The sequence below is a fragment of the Ovis aries genome, chromosome 6 (genome assembly GCF_016772045.2).
Source record: "Ovis aries strain OAR_USU_Benz2616 breed Rambouillet chromosome 6, ARS-UI_Ramb_v3.0, whole genome shotgun sequence".
NCBI lineage: Eukaryota > Metazoa > Chordata > Mammalia > Artiodactyla > Bovidae > Ovis > Ovis aries.
The window spans coordinates 104,817,068-104,836,128 of record NC_056059.1 but is presented as its reverse complement, the minus strand read 5'-3'; the positions used below and the strand labels follow the sequence as shown (position 1 = coordinate 104,836,128).

The 19,061-nt window shown below is 46.3% G+C and overlaps 1 protein-coding gene across 1 annotated transcript; it reads right to left on the bottom strand.

Annotated features, from left to right (window-relative positions):
* Positions 1 to 7,602: 7,602 nt before the first annotated feature.
* On the bottom strand, positions 7,603 to 12,494 carry CYTL1 (cytokine like 1). The gene is made up of 4 exons (XM_004010117.5): positions 12,322 to 12,494; positions 9,870 to 9,914; positions 9,593 to 9,721; positions 7,603 to 8,258 (listed from the first exon to the last, which is right to left on the bottom strand). Exons 1-4 carry the CDS (start codon positions 12,472 to 12,474, stop codon positions 8,175 to 8,177), a joined length of 411 nt encoding a protein of 136 aa, XP_004010166.1. The 5' UTR covers positions 12,475 to 12,494; the 3' UTR covers positions 7,603 to 8,174.
* Positions 12,495 to 19,061: the final 6,567 nt, after the last annotated feature.

The following is a 19,061-nucleotide window of genomic DNA, read 5'->3' as shown; positions in this document are numbered from 1 at the left end:
ACGTCTGTGCGTGTGTGTGTGTTGGGGGGGTGGGGCTGGGTGGGATATATGTGTGTGTGAGACAGAGACACAGTTACAAGAGAGAGTTACTGAGGTTTTGAAGGTGACCAAACAGTAAGAATCACACAAAAAAGTGGAAATTGGGCTTTCAAGGCTACGAATATGAATGTTTGAATAGTATTTATTTTATGAAGAGTGGGCATGGACCAACTGGAATTGTTGACTTTTCTTAGTCTTTCCAGTAAGCAGTGTCCAGTCTCTATAAACAGCCAAGATATAGTTACCATGTACATGTGCTAAATTGCTTCAGTCATGTCCAACTCTTTGCAACCCCGTGGACTATAGAGCCCGCCAGACTCCTCTGCCTGTGGGATTCTCCAGGCAAGAATACTGGAGTGGCTTGCCATGCCCTCCTCCAGGGGATTGTCCCGACCCAGGGATAGAACCCGAGTGGGTTCTTTATCACTAGCGCCTCCTGGGAAGCCCATGTACCTACTAAGTGTCAGGCATGGTGCTGGGTTGGGGGATGAAATGATAAAGTGACACAGTCCCTGCTTTCCTGGAGTGTACAGTCTAGTGGGAAAGACAAAGAATAAGCAAATAAGTACACAAATGGACATATGACCAAGTACTATAATGTCATAGAATGTTTTGCAGAGACTGATGGTGCGATGATCGATAAGGGCTTTGTAGACCAAGATGAGAACTTTAAATTCCATTCCAAGTGGGAAGCTGTAGAAACTTTTTCAATAAGAGAAGGACAAGATCAAATTGATATTTTACAGCAGATTATTCTGGCTGCTGAGTAGAAATTGGATGGGAGAGGGCCAGAGTGAAAGCTGGAGGCAACCACAGTGCCAGCTGCAGGTCAAGGTCATGATGACATTGACCAAGATATTGGTAACATGTATGGAGAAAAGAGCACAAGTTCAATGTATTAACCAGGAGTCTCTAGAATCCTGGATTCATTTATATATTTACAGATATAACATTGGAAGGATGGATGGTGAAGTTGAAACTCCAATACTTTGGCCACCTGATGTAAACAGCTGACTCATTGGTAAAGCCCCTGATGCTGGGAAAGATTGAGGGCAGGAGGAAAAGAGTGCGGCAGAGGATGAGACAGTTGGATGGCATCACCATTTCAATGGTCATGAACTTGGGAAAACTCCAGGAGACAATGAGGGAAGCCTGGCGTGCTGCAGTTCCTGAGGTCACAATGTCAGACATGACTTGGCAACTGAACAACAAGAACAACAAATATATAACATATTTATTTAAAAAAGGATTTATTGTAAGGAATTGGTTGACACTATTATGGAGTCCAAGAAGTCCCATGATGTGTCAATTATAGACTGGAGACCCAGAAAAGTTGATGGTATATTTCCAGTCTGAGTACAGAAGTCTGAGAACTGGAAATTCAACAGTAGAAGTTCTGGTCTGAGTCTAAAGGTCTGAGGGTTAACAGCATCGATGGTGTGAGTTCCTGTCCCAGGGCAGCAGAACATGGATGTCTCAGCTCGGCAGTCAGGCAGAGAGAACAAACGCTCTCTCACTCAACCTTGTGTTCCAGTCAGGCCTCTGTGGATTGACTGAGGCCCACCAGCATTGTGGAGGGCAATCTCTTTATTCCACCCACCAAGTCAAATGTTATTCTCTCTAAAAACACCCTCACAAACACAGCTAGAATAACGTTTAACATGATATTTAGCCCACTCTCTGGCCCAATTAAGGTGACATGTAAAATGCTTTGGAGGCAGAAAGTACTGGTTTTGCTGATTAATGGCAAAGGTAGGAGAAAGGTGAGGGGAAAAAAATTAGGGGACCAGAGCCCATGTTTTTGGAAGAAGCAGATACTGAACTATGGGCCGACTTTACTGAGGCAGGAAAGACCAATGGACAAGAAAAGAAACACTTACCTTTAGAGAAGTCAGTTTTGTGATACTAAGAGAATATATGGGGCTTCCCTCGTGGCCCAGATGGTAAAGAATCTGCCCCCAGTGCTGGAGACCCAGGTTTGAGCCCTGGGTTGGGAAAATCCCCTGGAGAAGGGAATGGCTACCCACTCCAGTATTCTTGCCTGGAAAATTCCATGGACAGAGGAGCCTGGTAGGCTACAGTCCATGGGGTCGCAAAGAGTCAGACACACAACCAACACACACACAAGAGAATATATAGCAACAAGGTAGTTGAAAAATTAGCCTAAGCCTCTTGGGAAAGTCTGAATGGGAGTTGTGAATTTGGGGGTTATTTCTCTAGGTGGGTTAAATCAGTTGAAGAAAGAACCTAGACTCTAACAATTAACAAGCATATGAGAGGAAAAAAAAAAAAACCTTCTGATGGGTGAAGTCTCGGGAAAGAAGGACCAGTGATTGCCAGAATCTCACTTGGGACAAAAAGAGCTAATGATGGGGTAAGGATCAAGGGGCCAAATTCTCACATTGATCTCTGAAGCCCTTATTTATCATCAGCAGCATTAGTCTCTGCAAAGCATTCTATAACTTTCCAGTTCCCAACCATTAGCTCCATCCTCCATGAGAAGGGCAAAGATTGGATGCTGTGTTCTGAGAAGGTTCTGAACTAATATTGAGATGGTGAAATTGGAGAAGTCAGCAGATGCAGAGAAGATGGGATTGACCTGTTGGCTATAGAGAAACAAGGGCTTCTTTGGTGGCCCAGACAGTAAAGAATCTGACTGCGATGCAGGAGACACCGGTTTGATCACTGGGTCAGGAAGATCCTCTGGAGGAGGGAATGGTTACCCACTCCAGTATTCTTGCCTCAAAAACTCCATGGACAGAGGAGAGCTGGTTGGCTACAGTCTGTGTGGGTCACAAAAAATTGGACATGACTAAGTGACTAACACACACAACAGAGAAAGAAGGAGAAAGAGCCCAGGCTGGTACCCAAACATCTGGCTTGGCAATGGGCTAGTTCACAGTGGAGGAGTCATGTCTTCATTTTGTTAGTTTTGAAATTCAAAGCCAAGGGACGTTCAGGAATTGATAACTTCCTATCATTGGGTCCCAACCTTTCTGCCTTTATGTGACCCTGATTATTTCACAACCAGGGTGATGACAGACACGCTCTGCCTGCGTGTCCCTGGCAGCCTCCCGTGACCCATGCCATTCTGACCCCAGTACGTTCTCAGTTCCGCTTCTCGATTTCCAACTACGCCACCATTCCCTTCAGTCTCCATGCCTTTGGCTCCACTCTATCTTCTGCCTCCTTTTCATCTCATCAAGTTCCCAGTTATGTTTAAAGACCTTGTTCAAATTCTGAATCCTCTAAGAAACCTTTCTGCCTCATCTCAGGGAGCATTATCTGTCATCTCCTTGGTTTTGCATATGCCCTCTCTGCTAACCTAAGAGGAAGAATTCTTTACTTTGCATCTCAGTATTTGCTGGGTTCATAGTAAGCACTCAGTCAGTATGGAAGAAATGAACAAACAAATAAATGCCTGGAATGTGTAAATTAGTCCTTGTCTTCACTGGTTTACTGTGCTACCTAGAACTAGCTAAGACTTAGCAGAGCTGTGGGCTTCCCTGGTGGCTCAGCTGCTAAAGAATCTGCCTGTAGTGTGTGGGAAACCTGGGTTCTATCCCTGGCTTGGGAAGATCCCTTGGAGAAGGGAATGGCAACCCACTCCAGTATTCTGGCCTGGAGAATTCCATGGGGTCTCAATGAGTTAGACACGACTGAGTGACTTTCACTCACTAGCAGAGCCGTGAAATGAACACTTCGAGTGCCTATTTATCTGGAATCTCTTTGCCACTCTTTATCAGCTGTCTGGGAAAATCGCTTAAACTTTGACCCCAAGGGCATTTCTTACCTTGTAAATTGGGTTTGAGAACACCCAACCTGCAGCAGCATCATTGTGAAGGTTCAGTGGGCTAGTGTGCTTGTGTGCCTGGCATCCACATTTAGCCTCTGGCAGGAAGTGGTAGATGGTGGTAACAAAGGGTTAGTTTGCTGCAGCTTATCAGTTGAAAGACTGACTATCGTGGGTTGAATTTTGTCTCCCAAGAAGACACCCTGACATCCTAACCCCTCAGATCTATGAATGAGACCTTATTTGGAAATAGCATCTTTGTAGACATTATCAAATTAAGATGTAGTCACACTTTATCCTAAACTAATAATTGGTATCCTTGTAAGAAGAGGACATTTTTGTTTCTTTTGCTTTTTTTTTTTTCAGCTTTATAGAGGTATGATTTTCAGATAAAACTGTATATATTTAAAATCTACAGAGCGATGATCTGATGGAAGTTATACTTTGTGAAATAACTCCTACAATCTAGTTAATTATTACATTCTATCATTACTTATTTTACTTGTGTATGGTGAGAAATGCTTAGAATTACCAAATCTGCTACCAAATTTCAAGGGCACAGCACAATTATTAACTACAGTCACCACACTGTATATGACATTCTCAGAGATTATTCTCTTATAACTAAAGCTTTCTACCCTTTGACCAGTATCTCACCATCTTCCCCACTCCCCAGGGCCTGGTAACTAGCATTCCACTGTTTTTATGAGTTCAACTTTTTTTTTTTTTTTTCAGGTTCCATATATGAGATCCTACAATGTTTCTCTCTGACTGGCTAATTTCACTTAGCGTAATGTCCTCTCAGTTCATTCATATTGTTGCAAATGGCAGGATTTCCTTCTTTCTCGTGGCTGAATAATCATTATATATAGCCATAAAATTCTATATCTGTTCACCCATCAATGAGCATTTAGATTGTTTCCATGTCTTGGCTTTTGTGAGTACTATTTCAGCGAAGGTGGGTGTGCAGATATCTCTTTGAGTCCCTAATTTCCTTTCTTTCAGAGATATCCTCAGAAGTAGGATTGCTGGATCATACAGCAGTTCTATTTTTAATTATTTGAAGACCCTCCATACTGTTTTCCATAGTGACTGTACCAATCTACACTCCTGTCAAGTGTGTTCAAGGATTCTCTTTTCTCTGCATCCTTGCAAAGCTTGTTATCTGTTGTCTTTTTCATAAAACCCACCCTAACAGATATGAGGCGGTGCTTCATTGTGGTTTTGATTTCCACTTCTCTCATGATTCATAGTGAGAAATTATCATCATTCAGATGATCCTTTGCCCCTTTAAAAATCAGATTGAAAGTGAAAGTGAAGTTTGCTCAGTCGTGTCTGACTCTTTGAGACCCCATGGACTATACAGTCCATGAAGTTCTCCAGGCCAGAATACTGGAGTGGGTAGCCTTTCCCTTCTCCAGGGGATCTTCCCAACCAAGGGATCGAACCCAGGTCTCCCGCACTGCAGGTGGATTCTTTACCAGCTGAGCCGTTACTTGGAATTTTTTGCTATGAGTTGAAAATTTTCTTACATACTCTGGGTATTAACTCCTTATCAGATATGTGGCTTGCAGGAATTTTCTCTCATTCCACAAGTTTCCCTTTCGTTTTGTTGATGGCTTCCTTTGTCGTGCGGAAGCTTCTAAGTGTGATATAGCATCACTTGTTTACTTCGCTCTTGTAGCACGCATGCTAGATTGCTCTAGTTGTGTTCAACTCTGTGTGACCCCATGGACTGTAGCCCTCCAGACTCCTCTGTCCATAGGCTTCTCCAGACAAGAATACTGGAGTGGGTTGCCATGTCCTCCTCCAGAGGATCTTCCTGACCCAGGGATCGAACCCAGGTCTGCTGATGCAGGCAGCTTTGTTACCATCTGAGCCACCAGGGAAGCCCATGCCTGTGCTCTAAGTGCGATAACCAAAAAACCATTGCTGAGACCAACGTTAGGGAGCTTTTCCCCTAAGTTTTCCTCCAGTAGTTGTATCATTTCAGGTCTTACACTTCAGTTTTTGATCCATTTTCGTGTGTAGTGTAAGATAGGGGTCTAGTCTCATCTTTCCTTGTGACCAATTTTCCCAGCACTATTTATTGAAGGGACTGTCTTTTCCCCATAAAGTGTTCTTGGTGGCCCTGTCAAAGTTATGCATGGGTGTATATCTAGGCTTTCTGTTCTCTTCCACTGTTCTATGTGTTCTGATCCATCCGCCTGTACTATACTGTTTTGACTATAGCTTTAGCATAATTTGAAATTAGGATGGGTGATGCTTTGAGGTTTGTTCTTTCCCAAGATTGTTTTGGCTTGAGAAAACAAGCCAAACTACATATGGCTTGTTCTGTTTCTGTGAAAAATGCCAGTGGAATTTTGATAGGGATTGTCTTGAATCTGCAGATCCCTTTGCATGTATGGACAAGATTTTTATTTTAATGGTATTAATTCTTCCAATCCATGAAAATGGGATAACTTTTCATTTATTAGTATCTTCCTCCATTTCCTTCATCAATTCTTATTGTTTTCAGTGTACAGGTCTTTTACCTTCTTGGTTAAATTAATTCATATGCATTTTATATTTTTTGATACTATTGTAAATGGGATTTTAAAAAATTTCCCTTTCTGAAAGTCTGTTGTTAGTGTGTAGAAACGCAACTGATTTTCGTACATTGATTTTCCCTCCTGTAACTTCAGTGAATTCACTTATTAATTCTAACAGGTTTTCTTTGATGAGGTGTTTAGCATTTTCTGTATTTATGATCATGTCATCTGCAAACAGAAAATTTACTTCAGGAAGAGGGGATTTTGGACACAGAGACACAGACGCAGGATACATACCACGTGTTGACGGGGAGAGAGATTGAATTGATGTGTCTACAGGCCAAGGAATGCCAAGGGTTGCCAGAAACCACCAGAAGACGGGAAGAGACAAGGAAGGACCCTCTATCCTAAAGCCTTCAGGGAGAGGAGGACCCTGCTAGCACTCGATTTAGGAACCTCTAGCCTCCAGGACTATGAGACAATACATTTCTCCTATTAAAGCCCCAGTCTGTGGTACCCTATTACAGCAGCCTTGGGACGCCAGGACAGTTACGCTCTGCACTTGTGCTTCTAAATGGAAAAGCATAGCTTGCTAAACCATTCTCATAGATCATCTAAGTCAGAGACACGAAAGATCAGGGAAGGAAGGAAAGTATGGCCCACGCGTACAAAAGGAAGGAGAGAAAACAAAAAGATCCCCGGTGTGGCATGTGAGCTTTTAAAAAATCAATATTTGGAAACCTTTCCAACAATCCAGTTACTTAACAGAGATGATACTGTTGATTTCATGAATTTATTAAGCAAGCATCCTTCATCTGCAGAAAGCCAGCCTGGGTCACTGGGGAGAGTGTGGGCTTTGGAGCCCGGGCGTTCAACCCAGGCTCCCCACTTAGCAGCTGGTGACCTTGGGCAAGTTACCTGACCGACACAAGCCTCAGCCTCCTATGATGCCCATGTCTAGGTTTGTGATGAGCCCTCTCTGAACCACTGTTTATGAAATGTCAGGTACCGCACTGCCATGGATACGATGCAGGATACAGTCTTCCCCAAACATAAACTGGAACATCTTCTGATGCTTTGAAAACAGATTTACACAAGTGGCTTGAAACAGACCCAGAAATACCTATGCTTGATGGAAAGAGGGGAAAAGACGTATCTTGCTAAAAGCAGCGACTTGCGGAAAGAGCATGAAATAAACACCCCGACACCCACCTTGGACGGAATACAGCAGGACACGTGTTTCTCACTGTAATGATAGTCTTTATTTGATTTTCATCACCTTTCAATGAAAGAGTGGTTCCCATCAGCACTATGTCATTACAAACCTTACAAATACATCTTACAGGCAGTGAAATTTCCTCTAAAAAATGAAAGCTAACTGTAAGGAACATTTGTAGTTGAAAAAGGTATAAAATAGAAGCGTGATTAAATGTAAGCAGGTTTCTATCAAGAGAGAAAAATGGTACCACCACGCCATTAAAGTAGTACTACAAACATACTATTTTGCTTGTTCTCAAGCTGACTGTTCATATGAGAGAAGCTGATTTGCCCTTTTCCTTCTCAGTGACCAAATCAACATGCTTGTGTATCTAACCATCCTGGCAAGATAAAAACAAGGGGGAATGAGAAGCAAAGCTTCTAATTATGTTCAGAATTGATTCCAAGGTAGAAGCACAAGCTGTGGTTTCCAGAAGGTGAAGAGAAACTCGTGAGTTTCAAGGAGAGCTATGGGAGACACAGCTTTAGCCCGTTGTGTCTGGGCAGCTGACGTAACTTCATGCCCCCAGGTTCTGTCTCTGGTCTGAACTGCCTTAGCTCTGGTGATCCGGGAGGACCGTGGTCACTAGGATTGGGTATTCTAATGCATTGCAGTCATCCGACAGGAACACCAAATCCTGAAAAAGATGTGCAATAAACAGGAACATCACTGAAGGTGGCCACAGAGCCCACGCACAGCAATAGGGCTCCTGGCTATCCTCAAAGGCTGTTCAGTTGTTCCCCTTTGTGTGAAAACATCACCCGTTGAATCTCATATTCCTTTGTTATTGAATTCACGTATGTGTGTTGGTTGACCAGATGGATGGATAGATGGGTAAAGAGCAACAACTCTGGGCCAGGCATCAGGGATACCAGGAGTAACAGCACTGGGTCTCACCCTCAAACACTTCAGAGTCAATAGAGGCGTTCTCAAATTGTGTTACAATTATGTTTTCTTCCTCTCTCCCCAGCACCACCAAGCAGAGAGAGGAATGAAGAGGGAAGTGGTGGAGTAGGAAATGCATGTCTCATCCCTGATGCAAAGTAACAAATACATCTTTTTAAAATACGTATTTATTTTTATTTTTTTGGCCATGCCAGGTCTTCTTTGCAGTATGTGGGATCTAGGTCCCTGACCAGGGATCAAACCTAAATAAATCTTAATAAAACTTAAAGCTAGAAATCTGAATAGCTGAGTATTAAAGTTTCCTGGGTCAGGCCTGGTGCTCGGCATTCTATGTTTAGTTACCTTCTTTATATGTTTAATCACCTTGCTAGAGATCTTTATTACCAAGGAGTTACTGCAGCGCTCAGCACACACATGGTCAGGGTGTAGGTACTATTATCCTCCCAATGATCTCAGGAGATGGGAACTCTGCATGAATGAGGAAACTGCGGCTCAGAGGGGGAGAGGGTGTAAGCCTCCGGGAAGCAAGACAGGGATGAAGACAGGGGCTCAGGTCCTCCGGGAAGCAAGACAGGGATGAAGACAGGGGCTCAGGCCTGCCTGATGCTGAAGCTTGTGCTCCGAAGACCACATGGCCTGACTTGCTACATCCAGCCCGTGTTGATTCTCTGCTCTTCCTGTCTCCTTCCCCTCTGATGCGGAGTCTTCCCATCCCCAAGCACACCCAAAGCCTCTCCCCTAGAAAGTCTCCTCTAACCCGGTCTCCAGGGCGTGGGAGTTCTCAGAATTCCAGTTTTCATCCCACCCCATTTGACTGCTGGAAGAATCTGTTCTATACGATTTTCATATGGTCCTGGGTGCTGCAGGTGGGGCTGGTGGAGGTGGGGAGCCTCGTCGGAGTCCCCAGCCCTTGGCAAGAACAACAGGGTTGAGGAAGGGCTTTGTGAACTGGAAGCACCCTATAAGCTTTTCTCTTCCTCCTGCTGATTTCCCTGTTCCCCTAACCCTTCTCTTAATTTCTTGACCCATAACGAGTAGGAAAAGAACGTTCAATGTGCCACTCACTCTCCTGCAGAACGAGTTCATGATGGTGTACAGTTTCCGCACTTTGTCCTTCAAGGCATCCACCTGGGCCACCTTCCAGCACTGGGGTGATGCCACAAAGTCCCGCAGCTTGGCCAACACGCAGTAATTCTGCAAGTGGATAACAGGGAGGGGTCTCGTGGGAGAAGTCAGTAATCAGAGGGCTAGGAGCTGGGGGAGGCTGGTTCTGCTTCACCAGATGTCTCCCTACCCCCCAACCCTGACCCCCAAACCCCTGCGACAGGCAGACCACTCTTACGTGTATATCCAGATACAGCCTGGGCAGGTATCTCACACACGGCTCCTGTGGAAAGGGAAATGGCTTTCTGGGATGCCCACAGGGACACACCCCAGCCACAGAAGTCTCTCTGCCAGCCCCTAGACAGCTGGCCCAGCCCCAGATCCCCGGGGACTTCCTTGATGCCAACATGCACATACAGTCTTGTACCGTCTGCCACATTCCCCCAGGGTCAATTGCTCTTCTAGAATTTGACTTCTAGAATGCAAACTTTATGTCATATACTATGAGTTAGGGAACTGTTTCATATATGCGTGTAGAGAGAGGGAGATGTATATAAATATGTGTCTATATATATGTATATGTATATTTAAACAGTTCTATAACTATAGTCTGAGGGCTTCCCAGGTAGCTCAGTGCTAAAGAACCACCTTGCCAGTGCAGGAGAGGCAGGAGACGCAGGTTTGATCCCTGGGTTGGGAAGATCCCCTGGAGAAGGAAATGGCCACCCACTCCAGTATTCTTGCCTGGAGAATCTCATGGACAAAGGAGCCTGGCAAGCTACAGTCCACGGTACCAAAAGAATTAGACATGGCGTAGTGACCGAACATGCATGCGTGTGTAGTTGTAATCTGGATATAGTAGTAGTACGTGTAATATATACTATAGGAATAGGAAGCTGTATATATAGTTATGCTTTTATATCACTCTGTTTCCCTTTTGCTTTTGTGCTGGCCTGAAACCCGAAAACCCAGATTCTGGTCCTTTCCAACCAGTAATTCCCTGTTGCCGGGGATAGATCTCCTTCTTTTTTGTGACTCAGTTTCCCAGTTGTGAGGCTAGAGAGTTAGCACACATAATCTCTCCACTTCCTTCCAGCTCTGAATCTATGCATTTTAAGTTTTAAAATCATGTTGTTGTTGGTTTTTTTTTTTTTTTTTTTAAAGATGATTGCTCTATGTATTTGGGCTTCCCAGGTGGTGCTTGTGGTAAAGAATTTACCTGCCAATGCAGGAGATGTAAGAGACGAGGGTTCGGTCCCGGGGTTGGAAAGATCCCCTAGAGGAGGGCACAGCAACCCACTCCAGTATTCTTGCCTGGAGAATCCCATGGACAGAGGAGCCTGGCAGTCCATGGGGTCGGACACGACTGAAGAGACTTAACATACATGCACGCTCTGTGCACCAGTGCTCGACATATCTAATAGCAGATGTGGATAAAGTAGGATGCTTCAATACAACCAAGTGCTATTTCAAAGGAATGTTAATTTGACGGCATTGTTAGAAAGTAAACTGCAGAACCGCTGTGCTCTTTGTTTCCATTTGTCTAAGCGCACAGACACCTGGATCGGATACCTACGCACAGATCAAGAACTGAAATCCTATCCTCTGAATGTGATGGCAGCAGGTCACCTCTAGGTGGCAGGATTGCAGTAATATTTATTTTCTTCTTTGTCTTGTGCCTTTTCTAACTGTTTTCGAGGTGTATGAGCTTCATAACTTAAGAAAAAATACTCATTACGTAGCTTTCAAAAAGAAAACACAAAGGAGGTGTTACGGTATCACAAGCCCCACATCTGAGGCTTATGATGAAGGGTTATGTGAAGGGTTCACAAGTGGTAAAGGGACACTTTTAAATTTTGCCAGAGCTTTGAAGTTTAACTCAGTTTGTATCTACACTGGAAGAGCGGTCAGGAGGCCAGATTTTAGCTCTGGGTGGCCCCTTAGGGATTCTGGGTTCCGAGCCCCTGCGTCTTCCGCTTGACAGGACAGTGAGAACAGTGGCTGAAGGCCAGGACTGTTTACACTGGGCAGACTGTGTCTGCATTCCAGTTTGCAACCTTCCAGCTGCCCACAGTGCGTCTCACAGCTCAGGATGCTGAGATTCTCTGATTCGGCTGGATAATTTGCTCAGGTCCCATAGCAGGTAAGAGGTGGGGCTGGTTCAGGAGTCACCCCATTAGCTCCTACTGGGTAGTGGGGAGAATAAACTCCTTGGTCCTCTTTAAGTTGGAGTTCTACACTGTGGGAACTTTTCTTCTCTCTCTCTCTGTCTGTCTCTCTTTAGATTTTAAAACAGATCCTCTTGATATTTGCTAGCTTGTTGCTCTTCAGTCGCTAAGTCGCGCCCGACTCTTTGGGACCCCATGAATTGCAGCAGCCCAGACGTCCCTGTCCTTTACTATCTCCCTGAGTTTGTTCACACTCATGTCCATTGAGTCAGCTAGTTATAAACAGAAGTTCTGATGTCTTGGATTGCATTTTCTTTGTAGTAAAGAGGAAGCACAAACGATGGACATTTAATAGGACGGGAATAAAGCGCAAATACCCTGGAAATTAACATTGACTGGAAAAGAAAAAGAGCGTTTCCCTCCCCCGGTGCCCCTCCAGCCCCCAGTCCAAAGGCAAATTTTTGAGAGCTGGGTCTGCATGGGCCTCCCGTCCTCATTCAGGTGGGGGCCGAGGACACTCACCGAGGGCTCAGTGGCCTGCAGGCTCCGGAAGTCAGAGGTGATCTCCCGGCTCAGGGCCAGCATCCGAGAGTAGCAGGTCGGGGGAGCCGGCCGTGTGGCGGGGAGCCCAGCCAGGAGCAGCAGCAGCAGCAGGGGGAAGAGCTGGGGTGTCATGGTGCAAAGGTGGCCTGACTGCAGCCTGGGCCAGCTGCCCCTTTAAGCAGAGGTCTGGGGGTGGTCCTCCGTGACTCCTCCGTTTCCTGTGGGGCCCAGCCAAGGCCAAGGCACGCCTACCTGGCTGGGGGACACTGGAGCCTTTCAGACCTGAAGCCCCCACCACCCCTGTTGAGAGAAGAGGCTGTCTGGGCTGGGGTGCTGGACACTTGGAAAGGAAGCAGGGTCTTCCTCTCACACAACGAGCAATAGAATTTTCTCTTTTGGCAAGCATTCTTCCTGAAGTGGCAGGACTGGTAGATGAGGGGAGGACAAGAGAGAGACAGGATGGATGAGTGAGTGGTTCAACGATGGGGCAGTCAATCCTTTCAGTTAGAATGGGAACTGTTTTGTTTTTTAAACTGACTGATTCCTTGGAGCAGAACTGGATGGGATGGGGGTTAGAGACCAGAAGTGATGGATCGAGCGTCAGTGATCCAGAACTTGGGATCAGGCAGTTGGGTATCACCATCCACCCGCCACTGACTGGCCAGCTGCCCTCTGAGCAGCTGCATCTCTGCATCTGGAAGATGGGCTCATGCTAGTACCTGAGATGGGGGTGTGGGAGCATCCCCCAGGCTGGTCCACTTCAGGCTCCTGGCACAAGCCCTGGTACAGAGCAGACCCTCAGAAAGGGTGGGTTCTCCAAATGTCTCTCTTTTTTATTCACTTGACTGCACCAGGTCTTAGTTGTGGCCTTGGATCTAGTTCCCTGACCAGGGATCGAACCTGGGCCCCCTGCATTGGGAGCACAGAGTCTTAGCCACTGGACCAGTAGGGAAGTCCCCTGAATACATCTCTTTTAGCAGTGATGCTCGGCAGGCTGCTCTCCTGTAAACAGAGGAGCATGGGTACCAGTTAAAGGAATTAGCACTGCGCTTAGGTGCTCAGTGGGTCGAGTGTCACCAGCTTCTTTGATGATCTTGGCAAGTTTCTTAACTCTTCTCTCTTCTTAACTAGGGATGATAAGAGCATGGTGAGGAATAAAAGATGCTGAGCTATTATCACAGCTGGAGCTAATGTCACTGTCTCCTTTCCTGCAAGCGTCCCTGGGAGGTAGGGACAGAAAACAGTCCCATTTTCCAGGTGGAAAAATCGAGGCTCACAGAGTTCCAGCAATGTGCCCAAGGTCGTAAAGCTGGAGGCAAATGGATCCTATGAAGCTCTGTGCTTTACCTGTTTCCCGTTCTCCCACCTCACAGTGTGGAACTGGGGAGGAGCAGGATTCTTGCAGTCAGGGACTGAGCTCTTGGGCTACCCAAGACCAAGGAACAAGCTGGGAGAAGGAGCTGTTGAAAGAAAAGAAGAGTCTTCCTTAACACTGAGCATCAAATATGCACCAGCATGAGGCATCAGCCTCATTTATACAACTACACAGATGTTGTTGCAAATGTCACGAGCCTTACAGAAAGTCAGTAAAGTGGGTGGCGTTATTCCCATTTCCCAGATGGAAAAACTGGGGGCCTCAGGGGCAATGAAACTGTCTGAGGTCACGAGGTCAATAAGGAGAGACAAAGCTGTGGACCTATGTTTGCCTGTCTCCAAAGCTTGTCTCACTGCAGGGAGGGCAAAAGAGGAGTCAGTCAGGCACACATTCCCGGAAGAAAACAACCAATGGGGAAGACCAGAGGGTTAAGGGAAAGGAGCATGGTGTTCTGGATGTGGGGCGGCATCGAGGATCAACAGCAGGGATGAAAGTCCAGCTCCAGCCCCTCCTTGTCTCTGCCCTGAAAAATCACTTCCTGATCCTGGTGCCCATCCTCTGTCCATAAACAGAGCAACACCCCCCAGGGCAGTTGGAGGTCCTTTCCCACCCTGACATTCTATTTTGCTACTTTCCTGTGTTCAAGCCCCGGGCAGGGCTCACAGCTTTGCCTTCCTGTTTGGTTTAGAGCCTGTTCTCTAAACATTTTAAGTGAGAGGGCCTGGGGACTGCCTCTTGGGTGTCCTCTCAGACTGGGCGTGTGTTTGGAGGTGCAAGCGGCAAACACAGATGTGTTTTCCTTCTGAATGAAGGGGTCTCCTCACTCCCTCCGTGGTGGTGCCTGGGGTGTGGGCCTCCCTGGCAGACAAATCAGCCCCAGCTGGGAATTCCAGTCTGCTTTGAAACACCCCAGGGCTTCTGGACGTGCTCCTGGAAGGACAGGGAAGAAAAACAAACCCACGCAGCAAAACAAGTCCTTGGACCGTCCGATCAAGGAGACATCGCTGTGCTGGAAAACAGGCGTTTCTGCACACCTGATGGTGAGATAAATGTGTCGCAGGGAGACCCGGCCTGGTTCCACCCTGGACACGTGTGTTCCTGTTGAGGGGGCTCCTTGGGCAAATCAGAAACACCCTCTGCACCCTAAGCACCAGACATCCTGCTAAGCGGATCCTGTCTGCCTTCCCACGCACCATGTGCACCTTCTGCATCTTGGCTTGTCAGCACTCAGCACCCAGCTGGGCAGAGCGGATGCTCAGGAAAGCTTTGCTGAATTATACTGGTGACTGTTAATTTTGTTACTCAAAGCGAGGCACAAGTTCATTAAGAAATGCATAGAGCACAGCCTGACTCAGCTCCCCTGGCAGAGAGGCTAGACCCCGCCCTGGGTGCCAGCAGTCCCTGGGTTCCCCTGTGTTCCCCTGTGTGTGTCTGCTCGCAAAGGTCTCCTGTGACACTGCCCTGCCTCCTATAGCCAGCGCCCTTCTCCGGCCCCTTCCCCAGCCCCTTCAGCATCAGGTTATTCCATCTGGAATGTGAATGTTAAAAATCCAGGCTGGAAGCTCCCCACAGACTAAAGCCTTTGTCTTCTTCCAGAGGTTTCTCCCAACCCCCTTGATGCAGATGAGGAACAGAGGTCCCATCACCGGGACTCCATCATGCCGGGAGAGCTGAACAACCACGGCTAATGAGGGGATGAATGTTTCTCAGCTAGAATGGTATCTTCCAGGCATTTTCTTTAAAGGGAGTCTTCATTCTCCGGACTCTATTTATTGAGAATCTACTGTGTGCAGGCCTGAGACAGACATTAGGATAAAAGAGTGGATGACAGGAATGCTGTCCTCAGCAAGGAGAGGGAAGACCAATCCACTCACTGAACACACAAGGGAAGGGGTGTGAAAATCCTGGTGTCGCAGGAACCACTCCCTGGGGATGGCTGCATCTGTGAGGCGTGTTGTGGGGATGTGGGACAGGCCTGGGTGTGAGCATAGGGGGGTGTGAGACAGTGAAAGAGAAAGGGAATTTGGAAGATGCTATGCTGCAGGCTTTTTCAAAGACAGAGGAAGAGGCCACAAGCCAAGGAATGCAGGAAGCCACTAGAAGATGAAAAGGGGGGAAGAAAGAAAAAAAGATTGTTCCCTAGAGCCTCCAGAAAGGAACAAAGCCTGCCAAGACCCTGATTTTAGTCTAGAGAGACCCAAGGTGAACTTCCGTCCTCCAGAATTGTGAGATAGTCAATTTCTGTTGGTTTAAGTCATTCAGTTTATAGTGATTTTGTTACAGCAGCAACAGAAAACTAACATACCGTCTCTCTGGGGTTCTGTAGGAGAACAGAGATCAAGGCTGCAAGGAGCTTGGAAATGATCTGCCTCAATCCACCTGGCGCTTGGGCTTCTTTTACAGCTTCCTTGTTAAGCGTTCATCCAGAGTCTGCTTGTATGCCTCCCTGGACGGGGAGCTCATTACTCTTTAAGGCTCCTTTCTGTGATCTAAAACTCCAATACCTTCTATTACAGAACAGCCCTGGTTGGTTCTCAGCCCTCTGTCTGTCTGTCACCGCTTGTCCCTGTCCCTCAGCATCGACTCTTTTTCCGAGCAAGCAATTTCATCAACATTTTCCCATGGGCAATGACTTCAAGATCCTTTTCCACAATTACATCTATATCTCTATCACCATCTCTCTGCCCAGAGTCCTTTCTCCTTCCAGTAGCCATTCCAAAAGCAGACATTCATGCTGGCCGGCCTCTGTTTCATATTTCCCCCCGGTTCCCCGAGGCCTGGGAGATAGTCTGAGGTCTGTGGCCTGGTCCAGGCCAAGCACTTTAGCCATCTCTGCCAGTCTTTCCCGTACTTTTTATCAGGCGTTGACCATGATGACGATGGCAGTAATGATGGTGATGATAAACTAATCCTGGAATGCTGCCTTCCTCCCAGTCCTGTGCAAGGATTAATGCATTTGGTCTAGTCTCGTCATTCAAGGGCACTGAGGCACAGAAATGTAAAGTTACTTGAATCACACAGCCTTAGCGATCCCTAGGGCTTGTGCTTACCTCATGCAAGTGATCTTTGGCCTTCTTATGTGCCATTCTCTCTTCTTGCAATGTCTTTCCCCAGCCTTGCTTGTTCCTGGTTTATTTCTTCTTATCTGCCAGACCAAGCTGAAATGTCACTTTCTCCAAGAAGCCTGACTGGCTGGATTAGGTTCCTTCCACTTGCCTGCACAGGTTCCCGTGGCCCCTTCACTCTCCTTGGCTTTGACACGTCCATTTGTTCGTCTATCCCCTATGGGCAGAGCAAGTGTCCTCTTTGTCTTTTTGTCCACAGCAAGGAGGCCAGTAAACATCTCCCCACTAAATGGTAATGACTGTTCCTTTATCCATCCTGGTGTGTATCAGTGGGTCTCCCACTAGCTGGAACCCAGATTGGAACCCAGCCCTCTTTGAAAGGTCTGATCAGAACTGTCACCTCCTTTGTTTGGGTCCCTCTTGTGTCAGTTAGGACTAAAAGTTGTGAGTTACAGAATGCACAGCTTGAGATACCCATGGCCAGATTTTTGGAAATATTCAGCTGGAACATACCAGCAGTAGTGTGGAGCTCAGGAATGGTTTGATCTAGGAACTCAAAGAAGTCACGAGGAAATCATCTTATTCTGTGTCCCTGTTCCATGCTATGATTGTCTTTTGATGTGTTAGCTCTTCCAGACTAAAATCCCTGGTTATTCAACCAAATACAACTCCAGGTGTGAAGGTATTTGTAGACGCGATCAAAGTCTATAAGCAGTTGAATTTAAGGAAGGGAGATTATTCTAGATGTTCTAGGTGGACTTGATTCAATCAGTTGAAAAATGTTTAGAGTAGAGCTGAAGAAGATCTTCCCTGAAGGAGAAGAAATTCTGCTTATGGAATAGATTCAGTCCATCCCTGTGAGTTCTAGCTAACCCTTCCTCACAGCCTGCCCTGATGTTTTGGACTTTCGTGGCCATCCACCACAACCATGTCAACTGATTCTTTAGGGTAAAATAATCTCTTATAATGTCTCTGCTTCGGGTTCTGTTTCTTGATTGAACCTGAACTGACACATATGTGACTGACTCCATCCAGGTGTCTGTGTGGTCACAAAGTGGCTGCCAGTAGAGTCTATCACATATGCTATCCCATCCCTGTCCAGGAAGGACACATGCCATCTCATCCCCTTAACCACTGAAGGAAGTCCTGAGCTTTGTGCTGCTAGTAGATCCTGCTGTGTCTGTCTCGTGACCTTGTATTTTCATAGTCTGGGACTCCTTTTTAGCACTTCCAGGTAAAGAGCTCTCAACTTTTTCCTCCTGGCTGTTCAGACTGGCATATTCCATAAGTGATACAGGTAATGAGGGAAATACTTGTGTTCTCAGCCCTAGGGAGTTGTGGGAAATTCCTGAACAGACCAGAAGAAATAGGAACTCTTTGTTACTTGGCTCAGACACAGAATCACACCTTTTCCAGTGTTCTGTGTATTCTTGCCCTATACCTGTTTATAATGGCAGTCAAGGCCGAAATGGCCAAGGCCAATGTCAGATCTCTCTTGCCCAAATTCCAGCCAGTAGCTGTTTTTGCCAGCCATCGGAAGAGCCTGGTGGCAGTTTCCATCCTGTGAAAAACATTTCAGTAGACACACAAGGAGTCTGAGATGCTGACAGCGGGGGCTGGTGGTGGAGGCCACTTCTCTAGCAAAGAGACTACCTCTGGGTCCCTTCTTCCTGCCTGCATTCTGAGGTTAGAAACTAGGGGCCAGTGATGCCTGTGCCATCCTAATCCAGCAGTGACAGCTGGGAGGTATTTGAGGGAGGGGTGTAACTTGAACGACTAGCCTGAATGTTGCCTCCAGGGTTCCTGTTGACAGCAGTGTTCCTTTGGTTAAAAGCCTTACATATCCCCTTGTTTGTGTGCTGTGTTTTAAGCTTGTTCCTTGCGCTCTTGGCAAACCCCATTGGAAAGTTGGCCCACATGGTCCAGAGTGAAGGAATGAAGACAAACACCGAGACTGGGTTTTGCTTTGGGGCAGTAATTCCGAAAATAACCCCACATTTTAGAATAGAGACCCCTCTATAAGCCTCAAAACATGGGTTCAAATTTTAATAGGGAACAGTATGCAAGACAAATTCTCCCAAACATTTTCTTTGGGTCTGTTTTTGCAGAAAAGACTCAGAAAAAGTCCTTCAAGAAAAATCCCAGTTTGGCTTTGCAGAAAGAATGCAGACATTGGAGGGATACAGACTTTAGTTTAAATCTCACTTCTGTTATGTAACTGTGCAAATCCTGTCACCCTTTGGTTTCCTCTGAAGAGTGGGGTTTGTAACATTTATCAC

What these genes read in the sequence shown, in the direction of transcription:
- CYTL1 (XM_004010117.5), bottom strand. Translation starts at nt 12,474, where the DNA reads ATGACACCCCAGCTCTTCCCCCTGCTGCTGCTGCTGCTCCTGGCTGGG. An exon ending in GGCTGTATCTGGATATACAC is followed by an intron (nt 9,722 to 9,869) that starts GTAAGAGTGGTC and finishes ATCCACTTGCAG; the next exon opens with AATTACTGCGTGTTGGCCAA. An exon ending in TGAACTCGTTCTGCAGGAGA is followed by an intron (nt 8,259 to 9,592) that starts GTGAGTGGCACA and finishes CATCTTTTTCAG; the next exon opens with GATTTGGTGTTCCTGTCGGA.